At 34.2% G+C, this 19,059-nt stretch overlaps 2 protein-coding genes across 2 annotated transcripts; both read right to left on the reverse strand.

Annotated features, from left to right (window-relative positions):
• Positions 1-7,532: 7,532 nt before the first annotated feature.
• On the reverse strand, positions 7,533-8,702 carry LOC134244660 (uncharacterized). Its single transcript, XM_062726912.1, has 2 exons — positions 8,468-8,702; positions 7,533-7,987 (listed from the first exon to the last, which is right to left on the reverse strand). The coding sequence occupies exons 1-2, from the start codon at positions 8,700-8,702 to the stop codon at positions 7,533-7,535; spliced, it is 690 nt and encodes a 229-aa protein (XP_062582896.1).
• Positions 8,703-8,993: 291 nt separating this feature from the next.
• On the reverse strand, positions 8,994-13,327 carry LOC134244661 (uncharacterized). Its single transcript, XM_062726913.1, has 2 exons — positions 13,237-13,327; positions 8,994-10,228 (listed from the first exon to the last, which is right to left on the reverse strand). Exons 1-2 carry the CDS (start codon positions 13,325-13,327, stop codon positions 8,994-8,996), a joined length of 1,326 nt encoding a protein of 441 aa, XP_062582897.1.
• Between the last annotated feature and the right edge of the window lie 5,732 nt (positions 13,328-19,059).

The raw sequence follows: 19,059 nt of genomic DNA on the forward strand, positions 1-19,059 counted from the left end.
AAAGTGGTAGATTGTTGAGATAAACATTTTTGCTTCAGTAATGTATTACAAAATATTGACTGTTAAAGAGTGATCGAAAAAAGACTTTAAGACCCTTTTGGCCCCTAATTTGAGTGCCCAGTCCCTTTTTCTTGATTTCATCTTGAAGCTCTGAGCATTTTGAACACTTTTTGTTCAATAACTATTCAGAGATTCTTTTTTGTTTTCGAGTTATTTGCAAAAGAAATATTTAGGGGCTAGCCCTTCAACTCCCTAATGGGGACTTTTAGCGAAAAATGAAAGGTTGCATATTGTTCAAAACATGATTTTGAACATCTTTTGTTCAATATTACTTGTCAAAATATTTCTCACTTTCGAGATATAAAGCGTCAAAGATTTAGCATTCTGGCCCCTTTTGGCGCCTAATCATGTATTATACGACATTAAAATCATAATATACAGTGGTAGATTGTTGAGATAAACATTTTTGCTTCAGTAATGTATTACAAAATATTGACTGTTAAAGAGTTATCGAAAAAAGACTTTAAGCCCCTTTTGGCCCCTAATTTGAGTGCCCAGCCCCTTTTTCTTGATTTCATCTTGAAGCTCTTAGGATTTTAAAAACTTTTTGTTCAATAACTATTCAGAGATTCTTTTTCGTTTTCGAGTTATTTGCAAAAGAACTATTTAGGGGCCAACCCTTCAACTCCTTAATGGGGACATTTAGCGAAAAACGAAAGGTTGCATATTATATAGAACATGATTTTGAACATCTTTTGTTCAATATTACTTGTCAAAATATTTCTCACTTTCGAGATATAAAGCGTCGAAGATTTAGCATTCTGGCCCCTTTTGGCCCCTAATCATGTATTATACGACATTAAAATCATATTATACAGTGGCAGATTGTTGAGATAAACATTTTTGCTTCAGTAATGTATAACGAAATATTGACTGTTAAAGAGTTATCGAAAAAAGACTTTAAGCCCCTTTTGGCACCTAATTTGAGTGCCAAGCCCTTTTTCCTTGATTTCATCTTGAAGCTCTTAGAATTTTGAACACTTTTTGTTCAATAATTATTCAGAGATTCTTTTTTGTTTTCGAGTTATTTGCAAAAGAAATATTTAGGGGTCAGCCCTTCAACTCCCTAATGGGGACTTTTAGCGAAAAATGAAAGTTTGCATATTGGGTAGAACATGATTTTAAACATCTTTTGTTCAATATTACTTGTCAAAATATTTCTCACTTTCGAGATATAAAGCGTCAAAGATTTAGCATTCTGGCCCCTTTTGGCCCCTAATATTGTATTATACGACATTAAAATTATAATATGTAGTTGTAAAATGTTGAGACAAACATTTTTGCTTCAGTAATGTATAACAAAATATTGACTGTTAAAGAGTTATCGAAAAAAGACTTTTAGCCCCTTTTGGCCCCTAATGTGATGAGTCAGCACTTTTTTCTTGATATCATTTTAAAGATCTTGTCATTCTGCACAAATATTGCGCAGTATGTTTTAACAAAATAATTACACTTTAAAAGATATGATGCCAAATGTCACAAAAAATCAGTCATGAATCGTGTCCTAAATTTTGACCCCTACCGAGGTTCCATACTAGGCACTTCCGGAAAATATCCTGACCCAGGTGCAACTTGGCAACATGTCCTCTATCATCCCTGAAAATTTCAGCTTTCTAGCTTGAGTCGTTTTTGAGTTCCATCACAGACAAGGAGGTCCTCTAAATTTCGATCAAAGGGCGATTACTTCCGACCGGAAGTAAATTTCAAAAAAATGAAAAAAACGTATAAGGTTTAGATAAAGATACATCTTCTCTGAAAATTTCAAGTAAATCGGTCGAGCCATCTCTGAGAAATCTTCTGCACAAAAATTGTAAGAAGAAAAGGCAAGAATAATAATAAAAGTGAAAAAGAAACAATAGAATAATAGAAGGGTCTTCCGCTGAAGACGGAAGACCCTAATAAGAAAAGTGAAAAAGAAACATAAGAATAATAGAAGGGTCTTCCGCTGAAGACGGAAGACCCTAATAAAGATAAAAAAGAAACCGAAGAATAATAGAAGGGTCTTCCGCTGAAGACGGAAGACCCTAATAAAGTTATATATTTTTTCTATTGAGTGGCAATATGGCATGACAAATTACACAAAATTTCTTTGGTAGTACTGAATCATTTAACATCAAAATACACATTGACCTAATAAAATAAAAAAACAAGATGTGTTTGAGAAACACTTAAAAATTAGCCCGGCGGTACTAAAGTAAGAAAAAAAAAAAACATATTTTTAGCATATACGTCACAGTCAAGGTCACAAGGTCATTGTCATTTGAAAGAACGTGATAAGTAAAGTAAGCATACCAAATATGAAGTCTCTATCTCTCATGGTTCAAAAGTTATGGTGAAGGTTTAAAAAAAAGCTATTTAAAGCATATAGGTCACAGTCAAGGTCAAAAGGTCATTGACCTTGGTGTCATTTGAAAGAGTTTAATAAGTGGAGTATGCATACTCAATATGAAGTCTCTTTCATTCATGTTTCAAAAGTTATGACGAAGGTAAAAGTTTGCCGACAAAGAGACTAGAGAAAAACAATATACGCCTCACAAGATCCAGGCGCATTAAAATTATCTGGAACCCTGAGCATCTACAGTTGTGTGCCAAAAGTGATAAATTTATTTTTTCTCTAATAGTTCCTTGAAAGATCATCACATATTTAATTTCAACTTAATTTTAAGTTAACTTAATTTAATTTATAGTAAAAGACAGTTCATCACTTAAAATCAGTTCTAAAATTCAAGATCAATGTTGACTATATGATTCATAAATTGTGAGTATGTGACTTAAAAATTCATGATACAGTCAAATTACAATATTTTTAAATTATCAATGCTGATCAGATAAAACTATTAAATTGTTTTGATCAACTACAACAATGTCTTGGACTATAAAAAATTGTGATGAAATCTGTCAAGAAATGTTATCATACCAGTGATTTTACAAAATATTGTGTTCAATGAAACATAGAGAGATAAAATAGAATTATCTTCACTTTTGGGGCACACATCTGTACAGCTCTTTAAGCACTTACAATCCAAATAGCATTGCAATAGGAGATTTGATCAGTGTAAGAATGGTTTTACAATTTAATTACCTTGACAGCCTGAGGTACTTTTGATAAAATCAAGAGCCTGTTTTCTTCTCTCTTGATCTGCAATAAAATCAAAATACTACCTTCAACAATAGCAACTTTATCTCATCATGGATCATTTTATTTTCATCATTCTGATATAAAGATAGAATTATTTAAAATATTTATTATAAATCAAGATAATCAAAATTGGCATATTCATGCAATTCAATAGTAATATTCACTTTGCGAAACAAAACTACCTAAAAAGCAGTTCTGTCACATATTTAAAGGAAATTGTTTGTATGCAGGATACTAAAAATTCAACCTAAAAACCCACAAAGTTTTTATGCATGTATCATTTAAAATATAGTCACAGCTTATAATATACTTTAAAAAATTATGTTTTTGGTTACTGACTAACAATCACTTACCATCTGAGTTCAGTATTTCTACGAGGTTGCAATCTGCATCTTCATAAATTTTTCATCCATCAGTGACGGAAATTTTGAAAAGCCTTTAAATAAAAAAATATAAAAATATAATATATAGTATATAGTAAAAAGATTAATGGTAGGCCTATATTGTGGCCTAATATCTCAGAAATGTTTATGCGCAAAATCAATGATTGCAAACTTCAGTAATTTTTAAGTCAAATTATGAAATATTGAAAATCTGCACTCATTACAGGAGGGACTTGAGCATTTTTTTCGTCCTGTATTAATATTATATATAATTAACCAATAACACTTTCGGCGAAAAAGTGGCACTTAAAAATTCAATTTCGATTTTAAGACGTAATACTGACAGTGAGTGAGCCTTGTTGCATAAACTACATCAATTCGTATCCAATTAAATATATGCAATCGAGATTCATGTGCATAAAACGGTATTATGTCTTAGAAATATCATTTTGTTAATGCAATCTTACTGTTCTTCTCCACCCGCCGCCATATTGGAACACGTTTACCAGGGCTCCCACTGGACTGAAAATATTTTTCGCCACTTTTCGCGACAAAAGGAAAGGCATACTTACATCTGATTTCTCTACAATGCAATGCACTTTATGTTATTCAATTTTTTTATTTTCTTTATCACAGACATTGATTTAAAATTGTAATGTTTAAAGCTTATGGTAGTATCCATTTTAAAAAAAACTAATGTTGGAATTATACAATTAATTTGATATAAAATATCCTCTTGTTTATTTTTTTTTGCCTGGGAAGGGGGGGGGGTTACAGACCTAGTAAATATTTTTGACATTATTTAAAATGGAAATTTTCATCATTTCATTAATTAATAAAAATGAGAAAAGATGTATAATTAAAAAGTAATGAAAATTAGGTTTAAAACGAGACTTTCTTTTAACAACTTGGAGACTCCAGGGTTTCATATGCAAGCTCATGTAATTGTAAATAATTCAATTTAATTTACTAAGATAATTCTGTTTCTAAACCAATTTCATTTTCACTCTTTGTCAGTTTATGGTATAATGTGCACATTTTTCAATTTTCATTAAGTAAAATTTGAAGCCATTCTTTACAATTTTCTTCATGTTTCCCTATTTTCTGTTTTTAAAAAAACGATCTATATAGATGCAGATTTTGTTGATAAAAATCTTTTATTTTCTAACTTCATCTCCTAATAACACTTTATCCCCCCTTGTTTAATTCAAATTATATTATTTCAATTTTGTAACCCTTTATTGCTGCAGGCTAGTTACCTAGTCAACTGTGTTCGTTCAAGCGAGACATGATTTCCTACATGTAGGCTTCAGTTTTCACACCTCTGCTGCATTAAATAAACAAAGGGACTTATCTGTATACATTGAATAAACAAAGGAGCTTACCAGGACTACACAAATTTTGTACATGGTAATCTAAAAAATTCATTTTCGCCACTTATGAATTTCTTTTCGCCACTTTTGAAAAAAATTCGCAATTGGCGACAATGGCGAATTACAGCTCGAGCACTGACGTTTACTCCCACGGAGAGTAAGACACGTGTGACACGGGTTCCCAAATCGAACGTACCCCATATTTCGTTCCTTGAGAATTCATTCTCTTCTCTGTTGCCTCTAGGATGAACGGTGTTTGCTGTGCTCCTTGGAACTAAAATAAAAGGATCAAATTGAACAGACTGTTTCAATGAAAACTGAATTGTTTTAACAATATACAATCAATCAATCATTACATTTTCAAATCTAGAGATTTGAGCAGCTACAGTTTTTCTTGTTGATGGTCGTGGAACTGGTGCCAGATAGGAAGCAATCCATCCGATGATCCTTTTCATATTTCAACTCCATAGGTATGTTCATTTCAACGTCATCCTCTATTCTGCTGGTAATTATTTGTCTGATCAGATCTTGAACAAACTATTTTCACAGGATGGACTCGTCGTCATTTTTTTTAATTGTAACTCCTTTGCCACTTACATGCAAATTTTGAATGTCATTTTCTTGGGTTTTTGTTCTGATCATAAGTCCTTATGGTTTGGAACCGTAACCATCAATTTATCATATTGAAACCATTATTATCTACATACTAGTAAATTCAACATAGAGTACACATTTTCTTTGATAATGATTAATTTATCCATACCCCATTTCATTTGTTTAACCTCCAAAATTCCAGGACACAACTTTCACAAAGTTAAAGTCATAAAGAAAAAAAATAAATCTCAATGGCCACTTTAGAACATTATTATTTTTACAATTACGTTTAAAACATAAAATGTACATTGTAAGACCAAAAATATACAATGCATTTTTCTTTCGTTATATTAAGACCTCGAATTATCCACAAAAAGATCATTTAAGTATATGTAGTATGTAGTCAATTTATGTATCTCGAGAAATATATGGAAATTTGGAATAAGCTTTGGCGAAGAACTTTTATCTATAAATAGATTTAAATAGAAAGTGAATTTTATATTAGCAAAATTGGGAACCCAGTGTAAAAGTTCCATACCTTTATCTTTTTTTTTTTGCTTTACAAACAAACTGTTTAAGCGATGCAAAGGCATGACAGTGTTGTTTGAAGGATCTCGGATAAGTAATGACTGTTACGTGTATGTTTCATTGTATACCCCAATGATGGTTTGCAGTTGCTTCTATACTAGAGAACTTACAACAATGCATCAAGAACAGCAAAATAACAAGAGTATATCTCAGAAGTGACAATGCTGCTTGATATCACTGTAGTACCTTGATTGCTTCCATAGAAGGAATATCAGAGAGAACAGGAATACACGTATGCCATGATTTCAGTGAAGCCTAAAGTAGGAAGGGCATTTGTGATAGAGGAACAGCTCCTATGAAAATCCTTTTTAAACGATATGGCTATGATGGACAGGTTATAACAACAGCCAAAGAGTTAAAAGTCGCTCTTGAGAGTTATGATGGAATTCAAAACACACATCTGTACTTGTATAATAACTTCCAATTTGAGGGAACCGGGATGAGAATGTGAATAGGATATTCACAGGTATATCTGGATATGGTGAAGACAATCATCGATGAAACACCACAGAAATCAGTGAGAGGAGTCTATCAATAGTTCCTCATCAGTTTATGGAATATTGAAATTCAACTGAAACTTATCATCTAACAACATTTTGATAATGCAGCATCTGAAAGAAACCGATGTTTTCTCCCTGCTTTGTTTTGCTAAATGGATGATGGAAAACATTTCTTTAACCGATGTGATATGGTCAGATGAAGCCCATTTTACACTTGATGGACATGTAAACAAGAAAACATGCGTTTTTGGGGAACTTCAGAGCCTAAGTTTTATGAAGAGAGACCACTACATAGTCAGAAGGTTATATACTGGAGTAATGAGCAGTACAGGAATCATAGGCCCTTTTTTCTATGAAGAGGATGGTGCAACCACAAAAGTAACACTGCATGCTTACTTTAACTGTTAAATGATATTACAATAAGTATGCCCATTTCTATGCTCAAGTTAATTCACTTGAACATTGCTTTGAAGAAGAAAAAGAAATGAGAGTGTTAAAAAGAAAATTAAGTGTTATTATGATCAATTTGTATAAACATGAAACGCAAGCCTTCAATGAAGTGATGTGATACACATTTACAAAATGTTTCATTATGGGTGTGCGGTTAATTTGAGTTTAATTTAAGATACTGATATTTTACAACACTTTTTTGCCAATGATGATTCTATTTATATTATTATTCTACTTTTATATAGCGCCCTATATAATTATGGAATTACCCTAAAGCGCTTTACACGTAGAAAACAATTACAATATAAAACAAAGGACGGGTTCAATATAAAATAGCAAAAAGGTCAAATCAAAGGGCATTTTTTTTATAAAACCAACTGGATGCTCCGTTGTAACTAGAGCCTTATAAACTGAAAGCAAGTCTAAAAAGATGTGTTTTTAGATTTCATTTAAACACTTCAAGTGACTGTTCTTTCCTAAGATCCAGTGGGAGGCAGTTCCACAGGGTAGCTGAAGACACATCAAACCTTCTATCTCCATACATCTTACTTCGAGTGCGTGGTTTAACAAGGCTCAGTGAATCTCCAGACCGTAGTAAACTTTGTGGGCGATAGACCTGAATAAGTTCCTGGATGTATTTCGGGGCTAGCTTCTGTAAGGCCTTGAAAGTGTACAACAGAATTTTATATTGTGCACGGTATGCCACAGGTAGCCAGTGAAGAGTTATGAGAATTGGTGTTATATGTTCATGTTTTCTCAAACGTGTCACCAGTCTGGCTGCAGTGTTCTGAACTTTCTGCAACTTTTGCAAGGATGTGGCATTGAGGGCAAAGAATAGTGCATTGCCATAATCAAGTCTAGATGTCGCTAAAGATCTAACAAGTGTCCTGCAAGCATCCTCTGTTATGAGTGATCTTATTCTTCCGATCAACAGTCTCGTTTAAAGTCATCATTTCGTAAATTCTATGGTCGATACAATGACCTTGTCAGCAAATACAATTTATCATTGAATGAAATGCTGACTGACGTTTTTCATACCAATTGTTAGTCCATTATTTATACACTGAATTGACTACGGATTTTTTCCGTTATTTCCTGATTATGACAATGAGCACACGGCGGGTGTGACCGGTCAGCAGGGGATGCTCACTCCTCCATGGCACCTGATCCCACCTCTGATGTTTCGGAGGTCCGTGTTTGCTCTGCTCTTGTTTTGTATATTTGTTTAATGGACGTTGAGATTGAATACTGTTCGTTATTTCCATATCCTTATGTTACGAAGATGGAAATAACAGGATCTTGTAACCGAATTGATTTGACAGTCCATGCTTAATTTGCTGTCGAAAAATACCCCGAGATTTTTAACACAGGAAGCATTACTGATGACTGATCCACCAAAAGCGAGTTTACGTCCTGTAAATTCATTTGCCATACGTTTCGGTGTAAAGATGATGAGTTCAGACTTATCCTGGTTTAACTTAAGGATGTTATTTTGCATCCAGTCTTGCATATCAGACAGACACCGTTCAAGTCTATTCTCAATGTCGTCCCAACTGTCCTTCGGGTTAATAATCAGGTAAACCTGTGTGTCGTCAGCATAACAATGGTAATACATGTTATGTCTCCGACAAATTTCTCCGATGGGTTTGGAGAACATACAATATAGACGAGGTCCTAAAACAGACCCTTGTGGCACACCAAACTGGAGTAAGAACTCTCTCGAGAATGTCGAACCTACAGCAATTTTTTTAATGCGAACAGATAAATAAGACTTTATCCATGAAAGCGCCGATCTTGTGATACCAAACGCGTATTCGATGCGACTGATTAGTATATCATGATCAATCACATCGAATGCAGCCGAGAGATCTAGCATTACGAGAGCAACGCATGAATTCTTATCCAGTTAAGAGGTAATATCATGGTGCAACCGTAGCAGGGCAGTTTCTGTAGAGTGACTACTTCGGTAGGCCGACTGCACGTTATCATGAAGCTGGTAATCGTTTAGGTATTTTTCGAGTCGAGATGCCACCGCTTTTTCTAATACTTTAGATAAAAAAGGCAAATTTGAAACAGGTCTGTAATTTTTGAATTCATCTTTGTCAAGTCCTTGGCGCTTAATCAATGGACGTACTATGGCCTTTTTGAAATCCAATGGTACTGACGCTTCTGAGAAGGATTTGTTGATAATTTCAGTGATGATTGGCAAAATACTCTCTGAACATTGTTTCAAAACATTTGTGGGGATTGGATCTAACTTGCAAGACTTCGTTGGTGCATCGCCGATAATGTCACATACCTCAGCAATCGACATTGGTTCAAACGCTTCCAGAGGAATGCCATCAAACTTGATGTCAGCTCGAAGGACAACTTCCCTAGTAGGAGACTTGGTCAAGGAGCAAAGGTTTTCTCTGATTTTCTGAATTTTACCAATAAAAAATTCACCAAATTTGGATGCGAGATCGATTTCGCTGTCATGCTCTAGCAGGACTGATAAATTTGTGTTTCCCATGAGATTGTTGGTAAGCTTAAAAAGCTGTTTCGAGTCGCTGCCTATTTCCTGAATTTTGTTTATATAAAACTGACTTTTACAGTGTTGTATGAGTTTTGTAACCTGCATACATTTCTGATTGAAAATGTCCTTGTGGACTGCTAGGTTTGTTCGTCTCATAAGTCGTTCAGCCTTTCGGCGATCTCTTTTAGCAGAATAAAGATCATCCGTAAACCAAGGAGTATTCGGTCGTATAACAATCTCCTTTGATTTCAGAGGGGCATGGACATCAATGGTAGCAGTAAGAACTCTATTGTAGTGAATGATAAGCTTTTCAACGGATGCTTCCTTGTAAGTCACGCTTGAAAAATCAAGATCCTTTCTGAAATTGTCTATGTTGATGTCATGAATCTTCCGAAAGATTACCGTTCTTCTCTCTCTCGGTGCTTTGGACAGACGCAGTAAAGTGCGAATTGCGAGGGGGTCACCACTTCTGTTTCCATTGTTGTCACATATACCAGGATCTGCTACAAATGGTATTCCCTTTAATATAGAACTATCTTCTCTTGTTATCAACACATCTAACGTATGACCAAGACGATGTGTTGCATCGGAAATATGCTGCTTTAATCCATGTTCTGCTAGCAGCTCTGTAAAAGTAAATCACCTGTGATAAGTAACTCACCAGGGATTAACACAAGACTGTCCAGATAGTTGGTCCATTCGAAAAAGAAAAGGTTATGCCAGGTTTGTTTAGTAATGAGAAGGATATGGAAATAACGAACAGTATTTAATCTGGAAGTCCATAAAACCATACAAAATAAGAGCAGAACAAACACGGACCTCTGAAACACCAGAGTTGGGATCAGGTGCCATGGAGGACTGAGCATCCCCTGCTGACCGGTCACACCCGCCGTGTGCTCCATGTCATAATCAGGATATAACGGAAAAAATCCTTGGTCAATTCTGTGTATAAATAATGGACTAACAATTGGTATGAAAAACGTCAGTCAGCATTTCATTCAATGATAAATTGTATTTGCTGACAAGGTCATTGTATCGACCATATAATTCACGAAATGATGACTTTAAACGAGACTGTTGATATTCTTGTTTCATCAACTTGCTTGTCAATAATTTACCTCGTTTAAAAAATTGTTCATACGTAGAGCATGCTCTTGCGTATCGAATCAACTGAGATATAAATACACCGTATGCAGGTGATGAAGGAATATTGCTGCATAAGTAAGGGAAGTTGACGATAGAAAAGTTAAAGTCATCACGTTTATCATATAGCTTGGTTGTAAGATTACCATTAGTGTCTTTTTCAAGTAAAATATCCAAGTATGAAGCAGAAGTGTCGGACTCTGTGGTATCTTTTATTTCAAGCTCACCAGGATATATCGTGTCGACGTAGGAATGGAAATTATCAGTATTAATAGACAATACGTCGTCGATATATCTAAATGTCGAGTTGAAGGCCACAGCAAGTGTTTTCTTCTTTTCACGTAAAAGATTTTGCATAAATTCTGCTTCATATGAATATGAAAATAAGTCTGCTAATAACGGAGCGCAATTCGTACCCATGGGAATTCCAATAGATTGTTGGAATACCTGGTCTCCATAAAACACATAGATATTGTCAATCAGAAACTCAAGCATCTTCTTGATGTCAACTTCAGAGTACTTATGTGTGCAATCAGAATCTGTTTTAACAAAATAATTTTTCAAATGACCAATGACAAGGTAAGTAAACTTACGAGTTCCATTTTTGTTGAAGAAGCAGCTGTGAATGATATCAAAAAGCCTGGATTTTAATTTGTCGTGGGGAATTGTTGTGTATAAAGTTGAAAAGTCGTAAGTTTTTATGCTGTTGATTTTTGTAAAGTCTTGTGATTTCAAATTGTCCAAAAGTTCTTTAGAATTTTTAAGTATCCACATCTGATTTACACCACTTCTTGAATATACAGTTGTACAGTACTCTTGAAGTTTTTCCTTCACTACTGTCAATATTTTAGTGAGAAGTAACGAAAGAGGCTTGGTTGAACATTTACTGGAACCTGCAATGTATATTTGTTTGTAAGGACTTTTATGAAGTTTCGGAATCCAATATATATAAGGTAGTTCAAATTCATTTTGGCTCTGTGGAATATTAAAAGTATTGTACAATTTCGGTGGGTCTGAAGAAATACATTATTGTAAAACGACAAAGTAGGAAAACATGAAGGTTTATTACGCTTTTACCTCTGAAATTCCACCAAACATTTTCTAAAATTACACCCTCAAAACGAAAAGGGTAGGCAGGTCTGCGTTCAGCTCTTGGAACGTCTTAATAAAATCAATTTGACACTGTCAGCAGAAAGCAAAAGAACAATTATTAAAGAATTCGGACGTGAATCTACAACAAAGGTTTTAAAAGCTATCAAAGATGGGAAAAATGGAAAGATCAATGTGGATAATTTGGACTTGCGTGTGACAACCAATGATATACGAATGAACAACAGTGGCTTATACTACCACTTCTTTCCAAGTGATTGGACTCCATTTCGGTTGGAGAACCAAGATTTCAATGAGAATACATTTCTGCGAGAAGCAACTAGAAAACTAACAAGTCAGCAAGGGCCCCGCCTTGGGGTAGAATTAAAAGGGTGCATATAAAGGAATAATTAAAAAATGTACGAAGAATAAGCAACAGCAACTGTATTCTCATAATTTCAAGATAATTCCTGAATATTCAAAAACCTGAAAATAATTGTAATTACATTAGGCAGTAAAGAACAATTTAACATTGAATGTATTAAACAATTATGAAGCTTGTGTTAACTTCAAACAAACAGCAGTTGCAGACAAAGGTTTTCATTAATCTTAATGATAAAGAAAAGCCTACAAAATTTTCTGCAACAGGCTAGATAATTGATCCCAAAGGATAATTGTGCCTCTCTCATCATTTTCTTCTAAAGTTACAATAAGAACTTTTGTCAGTATTAATGATAGAATGGTGTTTTTATAAAACTACCTTAAAAATTAATAAACATAAAGTGAAAAAAGTAATTCAAAAAAAATCTTCTTTAATTAATCTATATCTTGTTTTTAGAATTCAATGAAATCATAACTATGAAACAAAAATAAATTATTAAAAATTTATATCCAAATACATATTTCAGTGATCATAGCATTCCAAATTGACTTAACTTCAAAACAAACTTTATTTGCAGACAGAGGCGGTAATTCATCTCAATCTGACAGATAAAGATAATGCTCTGGATTTTCTTCAGGAGGAAACCTAATTAATCCCAAAGGACTCATAGCCAGCATTCATTTTACAATGGGAACATCTTCAGCAATTATCTCTCTTTGCCAAAACATTCTAAAGTTAAGGAATCTACTCCACCACCCGAGCTCCAAACCAGAAGACATTGAGAACCAAACTTAGCATCAAAATATGTATTTCTGCATACTGAACTACCATACCAAATTTGAATTTGATTGGGCAACTATAAAAAAAGTTATTAGGAAAAAACAGAAAATTTGTGGACGGAAGACAGACAGAGTGATTACTATAGGGCACCCGCAAATCCTTGCGGGGCCCAAAAAATTAAAAATTTAACATTAAACACTAAGGCCTAATATAGGAATAGGATATTCTGTCATTTTTTACCTCTAAAAATCTGGCTAATCTTCTGAGAAACACCCTTCTTTAATAGCCATTCATAAACATCATCTACAGATGACTCCACATTCCTCACCATACCTGCTAAAAATAAAGTAGTGATTTTTTTTTATTATTTTATTATGCATCTAGTGATTTCATATATTCAACAGACTAATCAGAACATAAGTTTCTGCATGTGCATTGTAAGAATACAAATAAAACACTTGCCAGTGTTTGGTTTTGTAGTTCAGATTTTATGACAAACTGGACCGTGTACCTTATTAATGATGCTGGGTCATGTCCAGCACTTCTTATTTCCCCATAAGTCTTTGCAAGGTAAACAGCTAACTCATCTTCCTCCTCTTCTGAATAATCACTGGTAGTTGCTTCTGGCTCTACTGGTGGAACACAGGCACCTGACGTTACTTATTTTTCTTTTAATAAAAAAAATATACACATACCTAATAATGAACAAGGTACCCATCGAAAGCCGCCATCTTGGATTTTTGAAGTAGGTCATCACTTGCATTTTCGTCTGAAACTCCTTCAAATAAATTCCCTGCAACCATATTCTTTCTGTGGCCAGTCTTTCGATGTCTAAACTTACGGACACTGCAACCAGAAAGGCGCATCACACTTGCAAATACTGAAAATCCCTCGTCAAACTCGACCTACTGCTTCAACATTCCGAGAAATCGCCAAAAGGGGGCCGGAAGTTTACACACGACTTGAAATTCTTAGGGAAAGCCCTTTTTTGATTGGTCAATATATTTGTACGATTTATTTTTAAAATTAACCAGCGAAAGTTAGTTCTTATTCCAAATACAATAATTCAGACAATAAAATACAACGTAATATACATGTAAGAACATTGAATTTCATTTTATTTCTCTCAAATAAATTCGATATAGCTTGATCAAAGCGATTTTATTTTTTAAATGTCGAAGATCGCCCTGGTCATGCTAGCTGATCAACATTTTCGAGACAAATTGAGTCGGTTATAAGTCCCTACTTACATGCACTAAATATTATTAATAACACAATCATTATTGATGCCCTGATTGAGCGCTATCCGTGGAGAAGATTGACTTTATTTATTTAAAGTATGTACGCACGTATGTGAGAAGGGGGGGGGGGCATACTAAAATTATCCCAGGGAGTGTTTAGGTTTGCAATTTTATGTATTGCAATAAAGTAGTGGCATGGCGATATTTTTATTTTTTTCTTGGTGACAGATTTATACATATACATGTTGCAAAGGCTTATATTTGATTTCATTACAAATCTTTTTATAAATCAGTACGTGTGATCCCTCTCCTTTTTCAATTAAGCATATGCCAGGTATATATGTATATAATATATATATATAACTGGATGGTTTGCAGTCTTTTGTTTTTTGAAAACGATTTAAATAACTCTAGATGATTTGTTGTTGATTTTTTTTTAATTCAAGCACCCCCCTCTTTTATTGGAGATTGTTTCGAACGCAACGACCTGTATAGATTAATACAGTATATTTTATAGGTATATTTATAAGAAGTGTTTTATTTTACCCATTTTGCATTTTTTTTTTCATTTCTATAATCGAAATAGTTATTAAAATTTCAAAGTAATTATAACACGCCGTTTTAGATCCACCACAAAACTGACAAATACGGAATTCCCATTAGCATATTGATGTAAACTTCCGGCCCCCTTTTGGCGATTTCTCGGAATGTTGAAGCAGTAGGTCGAGTTTGACGAGGGATTTTCAATATTTGCAAGTGTGATGCGCCTTTCTGGTTGCAGTGTCCGTAAGTTTAGACATCGAAAGACTGGCCACAGAAAGAATATGGTTGCAGGGAATTTATTTGACGGAGTTTCAGACGAAAATGCAAGTGATGACCTACTTCAAAAATCCAAGATGGCGGCTTTCGATGGGTACCTTGTTCATTATTAGGTATGTGTATATTTTTTTTATTAAAAGAAAAATAAGTAACGTCAGGTGCCTGTGTGGTGGAAGAATTAAAATGTTTGCGGCTCTTGGCAATGGATTTGTTACCTTGTGATCTATTAAAGGAAGCCTATGTCATACATTAATGAAACTTCGTATATAGATTAAACCAACACTATCTAATAAATTTATGGACAAATATTGAGTTACTACACAAATTTATCTCATTTAATTTAAAAGACCCATTTCATTGCCTGTCGTAGGAAGGCGGTGCAATCACAGGCACTTGTTTCTGTAATAAAATTTTGACCCATAGTATAATAATAATAACAACAGTGTTATTATTATACTATAGGTCAAATATTTATTACAGAAACAAGTGCCTGTGGGCGCAATACTAAAAACGTACTATAAAAAAATTGCCATATTATATATAAAATCCTACGGAAAAAGTGATTACTACCCTTTTTTTGAATGGAGGTGAAAATTTTCAAATAGTTTTTAGTAATATTTCCTTAAAGTTTGGTGTGTATGCTTTGCTAAGTATGAATTTTACAACGTTTTACATACATGGGGTTGAAATCCAACAGATGGCAGTGGCGGCGCACTGGACTATGTTAAAGTGATTTGATCCAGAATTAACTCTTATAGAAATGTACCAGTCATAAATGTTTGGTACACTAGGAAGCATTTTCTCGTCCTAAGTACTGTAAATTGGTTTAATTCCACGGTGTTAAAATTTCACGATATCTCAAAAAGTACCGTTTGCGATGGTTTTAATTTCACGCTACGAGAAATTGATTCAAAATTTCCTATAGTAATTTAATATAATTAAAAACTAAAGATAACATTCACGATGGATTTAATTTCGCGGAAAATTAATAAATCGCGAACATAGCGAAATTAAAACCACCGTGAATATTTCCCAATCTACAGTATTTAAAATGACTTACACGGTTTCTCTAAGTATACTGACACGCAAAAGAAACGCAGCAAACAGTAATTTACAAATGTTTGAATTTTTATCTTATGGTTTTCAAAAGTGAATAAAATAAGGCTAAATTCACTTTTCAGAACATCAGAGATTTGATAAAAATGTGAAATGTTTATCTGTTTTCTTTAGTAGGAAAAATATGACTGTTAAAACACCCTCCGAGCCATTCAAGTAATCCGTGCAAGACTGCCCTAAACAACAATTGCAGCTTAATTTCTACGATACAAAAGGTTCATTTAATATCGAGATCTCAGCGAAGGAATTATTCTTTGATATTTTAAATGCTTGTTTTTCAGATAATTAGGTCAAATTTTCTCTAACTTGGAGCAGTGTAGTCACCCTTGGACTTCCGGAACAAGGACTGTCCTTTATGATATGATACGTAAGACCCCGCTGAGGCGAAATATAGTGAAATTTCGCATCAGCAACTCTCTATCACCTTTAAATTAAATTTTTCCAGCTACAGCAATGGAAATGCCTTCATAAGCCATTTTCAAGTAGCCTTAGCATAGTTTGGGGAAACGAAAATAGAGTTTATTTTTTGAAATATTGCTGTGTTACTAATGATGAACAGTAAAAAACCCTTAAAACTCCATAATATTGCCAAATGTTTTGTTAAACATGCAATTTTTGATTTATGTTAAGCAGACGGAAACATGACTTCCGGTTAATTATGGTATGGAAATCGTTCAACAGTTAATTTACTGATGTTTACCAAATTGAAAATATTCATAATTTAAGATACAAAATTCTTTACTGTACATAATTATTTCCCCCTAATAAAGGGTGTTGCGTTTCTTTTCGTGTCAGTATGTATGTCGCAGGGGCGGATCCAGCAATTTTGAAAAGGGGGGTTCCAGGGTTGTGTCCCTCAACCCCCCACCCCTCTACACACTCAAGCAAAGATTCACACACACGTATTGAAAGTTCTAATGTGGTAAATAATATCTTTGTTTAAATCCCCTTTTTCTTTGAAAAGGTACCTCAAATCCGAATAAAAAAAAAAATCTTCAAAAACTACTGAAGCCTTATAAAATTGAATGGATCTGCAGCATTTCCAAATTAGAGTAAAAAGAATTTTCAATTTAGAATTTGAAAAAACGTTTTGGGGGTAAGATGCAGATGGGGTTTAAAACAGGGAGTTGCGAGTTAGTTCCTTCAAAAGATATGATAAAAAGGGTACATATATAGCTAACACAGCCACAGATTGCGGTTATCTCATATCAAATTAAACCTTGCATGTTACATATCGTATATAAGGTATAGTAAAATAAGTAGAATATTTTCTTACATTTGCTCATAAAAAAGAAATAATGAAGGTGAATGGAGGAAAGTAAATGTGTGGGAATCTATCTATTCAATACATACGTTAGACGTACAAATATTTTTTCTCTGATAACGTTTTATCTCTCTCTCTCTCTCTCTCCCCACTTGTAAAAAAATAACGGGGGGGGGTTCCAACCCCCGGAACCCCCCCCCCCCTCTGGATCCGCCAATGTGTCGTGTCAGTATATATGTGAATAACAGTAACTAAAATAAAAGACATGGCTAAGAAATAGGCAATAACTCCATTGTGCAACTTCATTAGAGAAAGCAGACGAAAAATCAATAGAAATAAAATGTCTTCAAATAATTATAAATTTATACCTGTACAATTTCCCTGGCATTTTAAAGGATTTGACAAAAGACAAAGCTGTATTCTTCAAAATATATTTCTTTGACTTCAAGTTTAACATCCTTCTCGGAATATGATGTTAAATGTAACAGAAAACAACCCTTGTACTAGCCAAGTTGGATTTTATATTTAGACCAAATACCAAACAACAAAAAGCAAAGAGATGGGAAAAAAGACATCATCGAATTTGCTCAACCCGAGTCATGTGTAATCACAAACATGATTTCTCCTTATTTGGACTGGGATCGAGTGATGACTGGGCTACTGCTGCTTGGCTCTTTGCAAGAAGTGGGGGGTTCAGACTCAGATTCTTCCTTTACATCTACGCCAAGTTGCTGCATGGCTGCATCCTTTTGTTCTTTATTTGGTGATTTTGGTCCTATAGTTTCGGGGTTAAGAACCACGGTCTCGTTACTCCCACTAAAGTTCAGCAAATCAGATACTGTGTCCAAAGACGGTGGTGTATGCATGAAAGGGGTCGATGTTCTTGGGCGATAGGTAACAGAAAGTCCACACTTGGTTCTGTAGACAAACCAGATCTTAATGGTGTTACGTGTGTCATGTCACTACTAGCAGGTGTAGGCATGCGAGAGCTTGGTGTCGTGGCAGCCAGGCTACTGGGGATCTGCAGAAAAGAAGCAAATCATACTTCTATTCATATGCTTATTTACCAATATGTAGGATTTTTTTTCACATTTTATTCTCTTAAGCCTTATAATTTCAAAACAAAATTCCTATAAATGCCTGCAGTCCTCACTTGACCCACTGTCGACTTCAGGTATTGCAAGTCTCAGGCATGTCTGGTGCTGATTATTGACCCAGTATTGAGACATCTTCTTTTTTTTTTTTTTATACATTTATACAAGTATAAGCCAGGGTTTTACATTACCCCTACAACCCAACCTGACTAGGGGGTATGGGGTTTTATAACTTATGTCACATTCACTCACCCATATATACAGATAGACATTCACTCTAAAGGCAGAAGAAAAGAGAAGGAGAGGAATAAGGTTACTCTGGCTGTTTTTTTATACAAAACATATATACATAGTTTGATATAGCTACATCATTTTTAAATATAAACATAGTTCTACTCAAATATGTTTTTATCTATGTATGTTTGGGTATTTTTGCTAACAAGAAAATAAAATTTAAATCTAACAACTTGAAAAAAATGTGCATACATTAAATGGCACATATTTGCATTCACTCATCTAATATTCTTGC

The sequence above is a fragment of the Saccostrea cucullata genome, unplaced genomic scaffold (assembly GCF_032062105.1).
Source record: "Saccostrea cucullata isolate Sc308-1 unplaced genomic scaffold, CSIRO_AGI_Scuc_v1 ctg219, whole genome shotgun sequence".
NCBI classification, from domain to species: domain Eukaryota; kingdom Metazoa; phylum Mollusca; class Bivalvia; order Ostreida; family Ostreidae; genus Saccostrea; species Saccostrea cuccullata.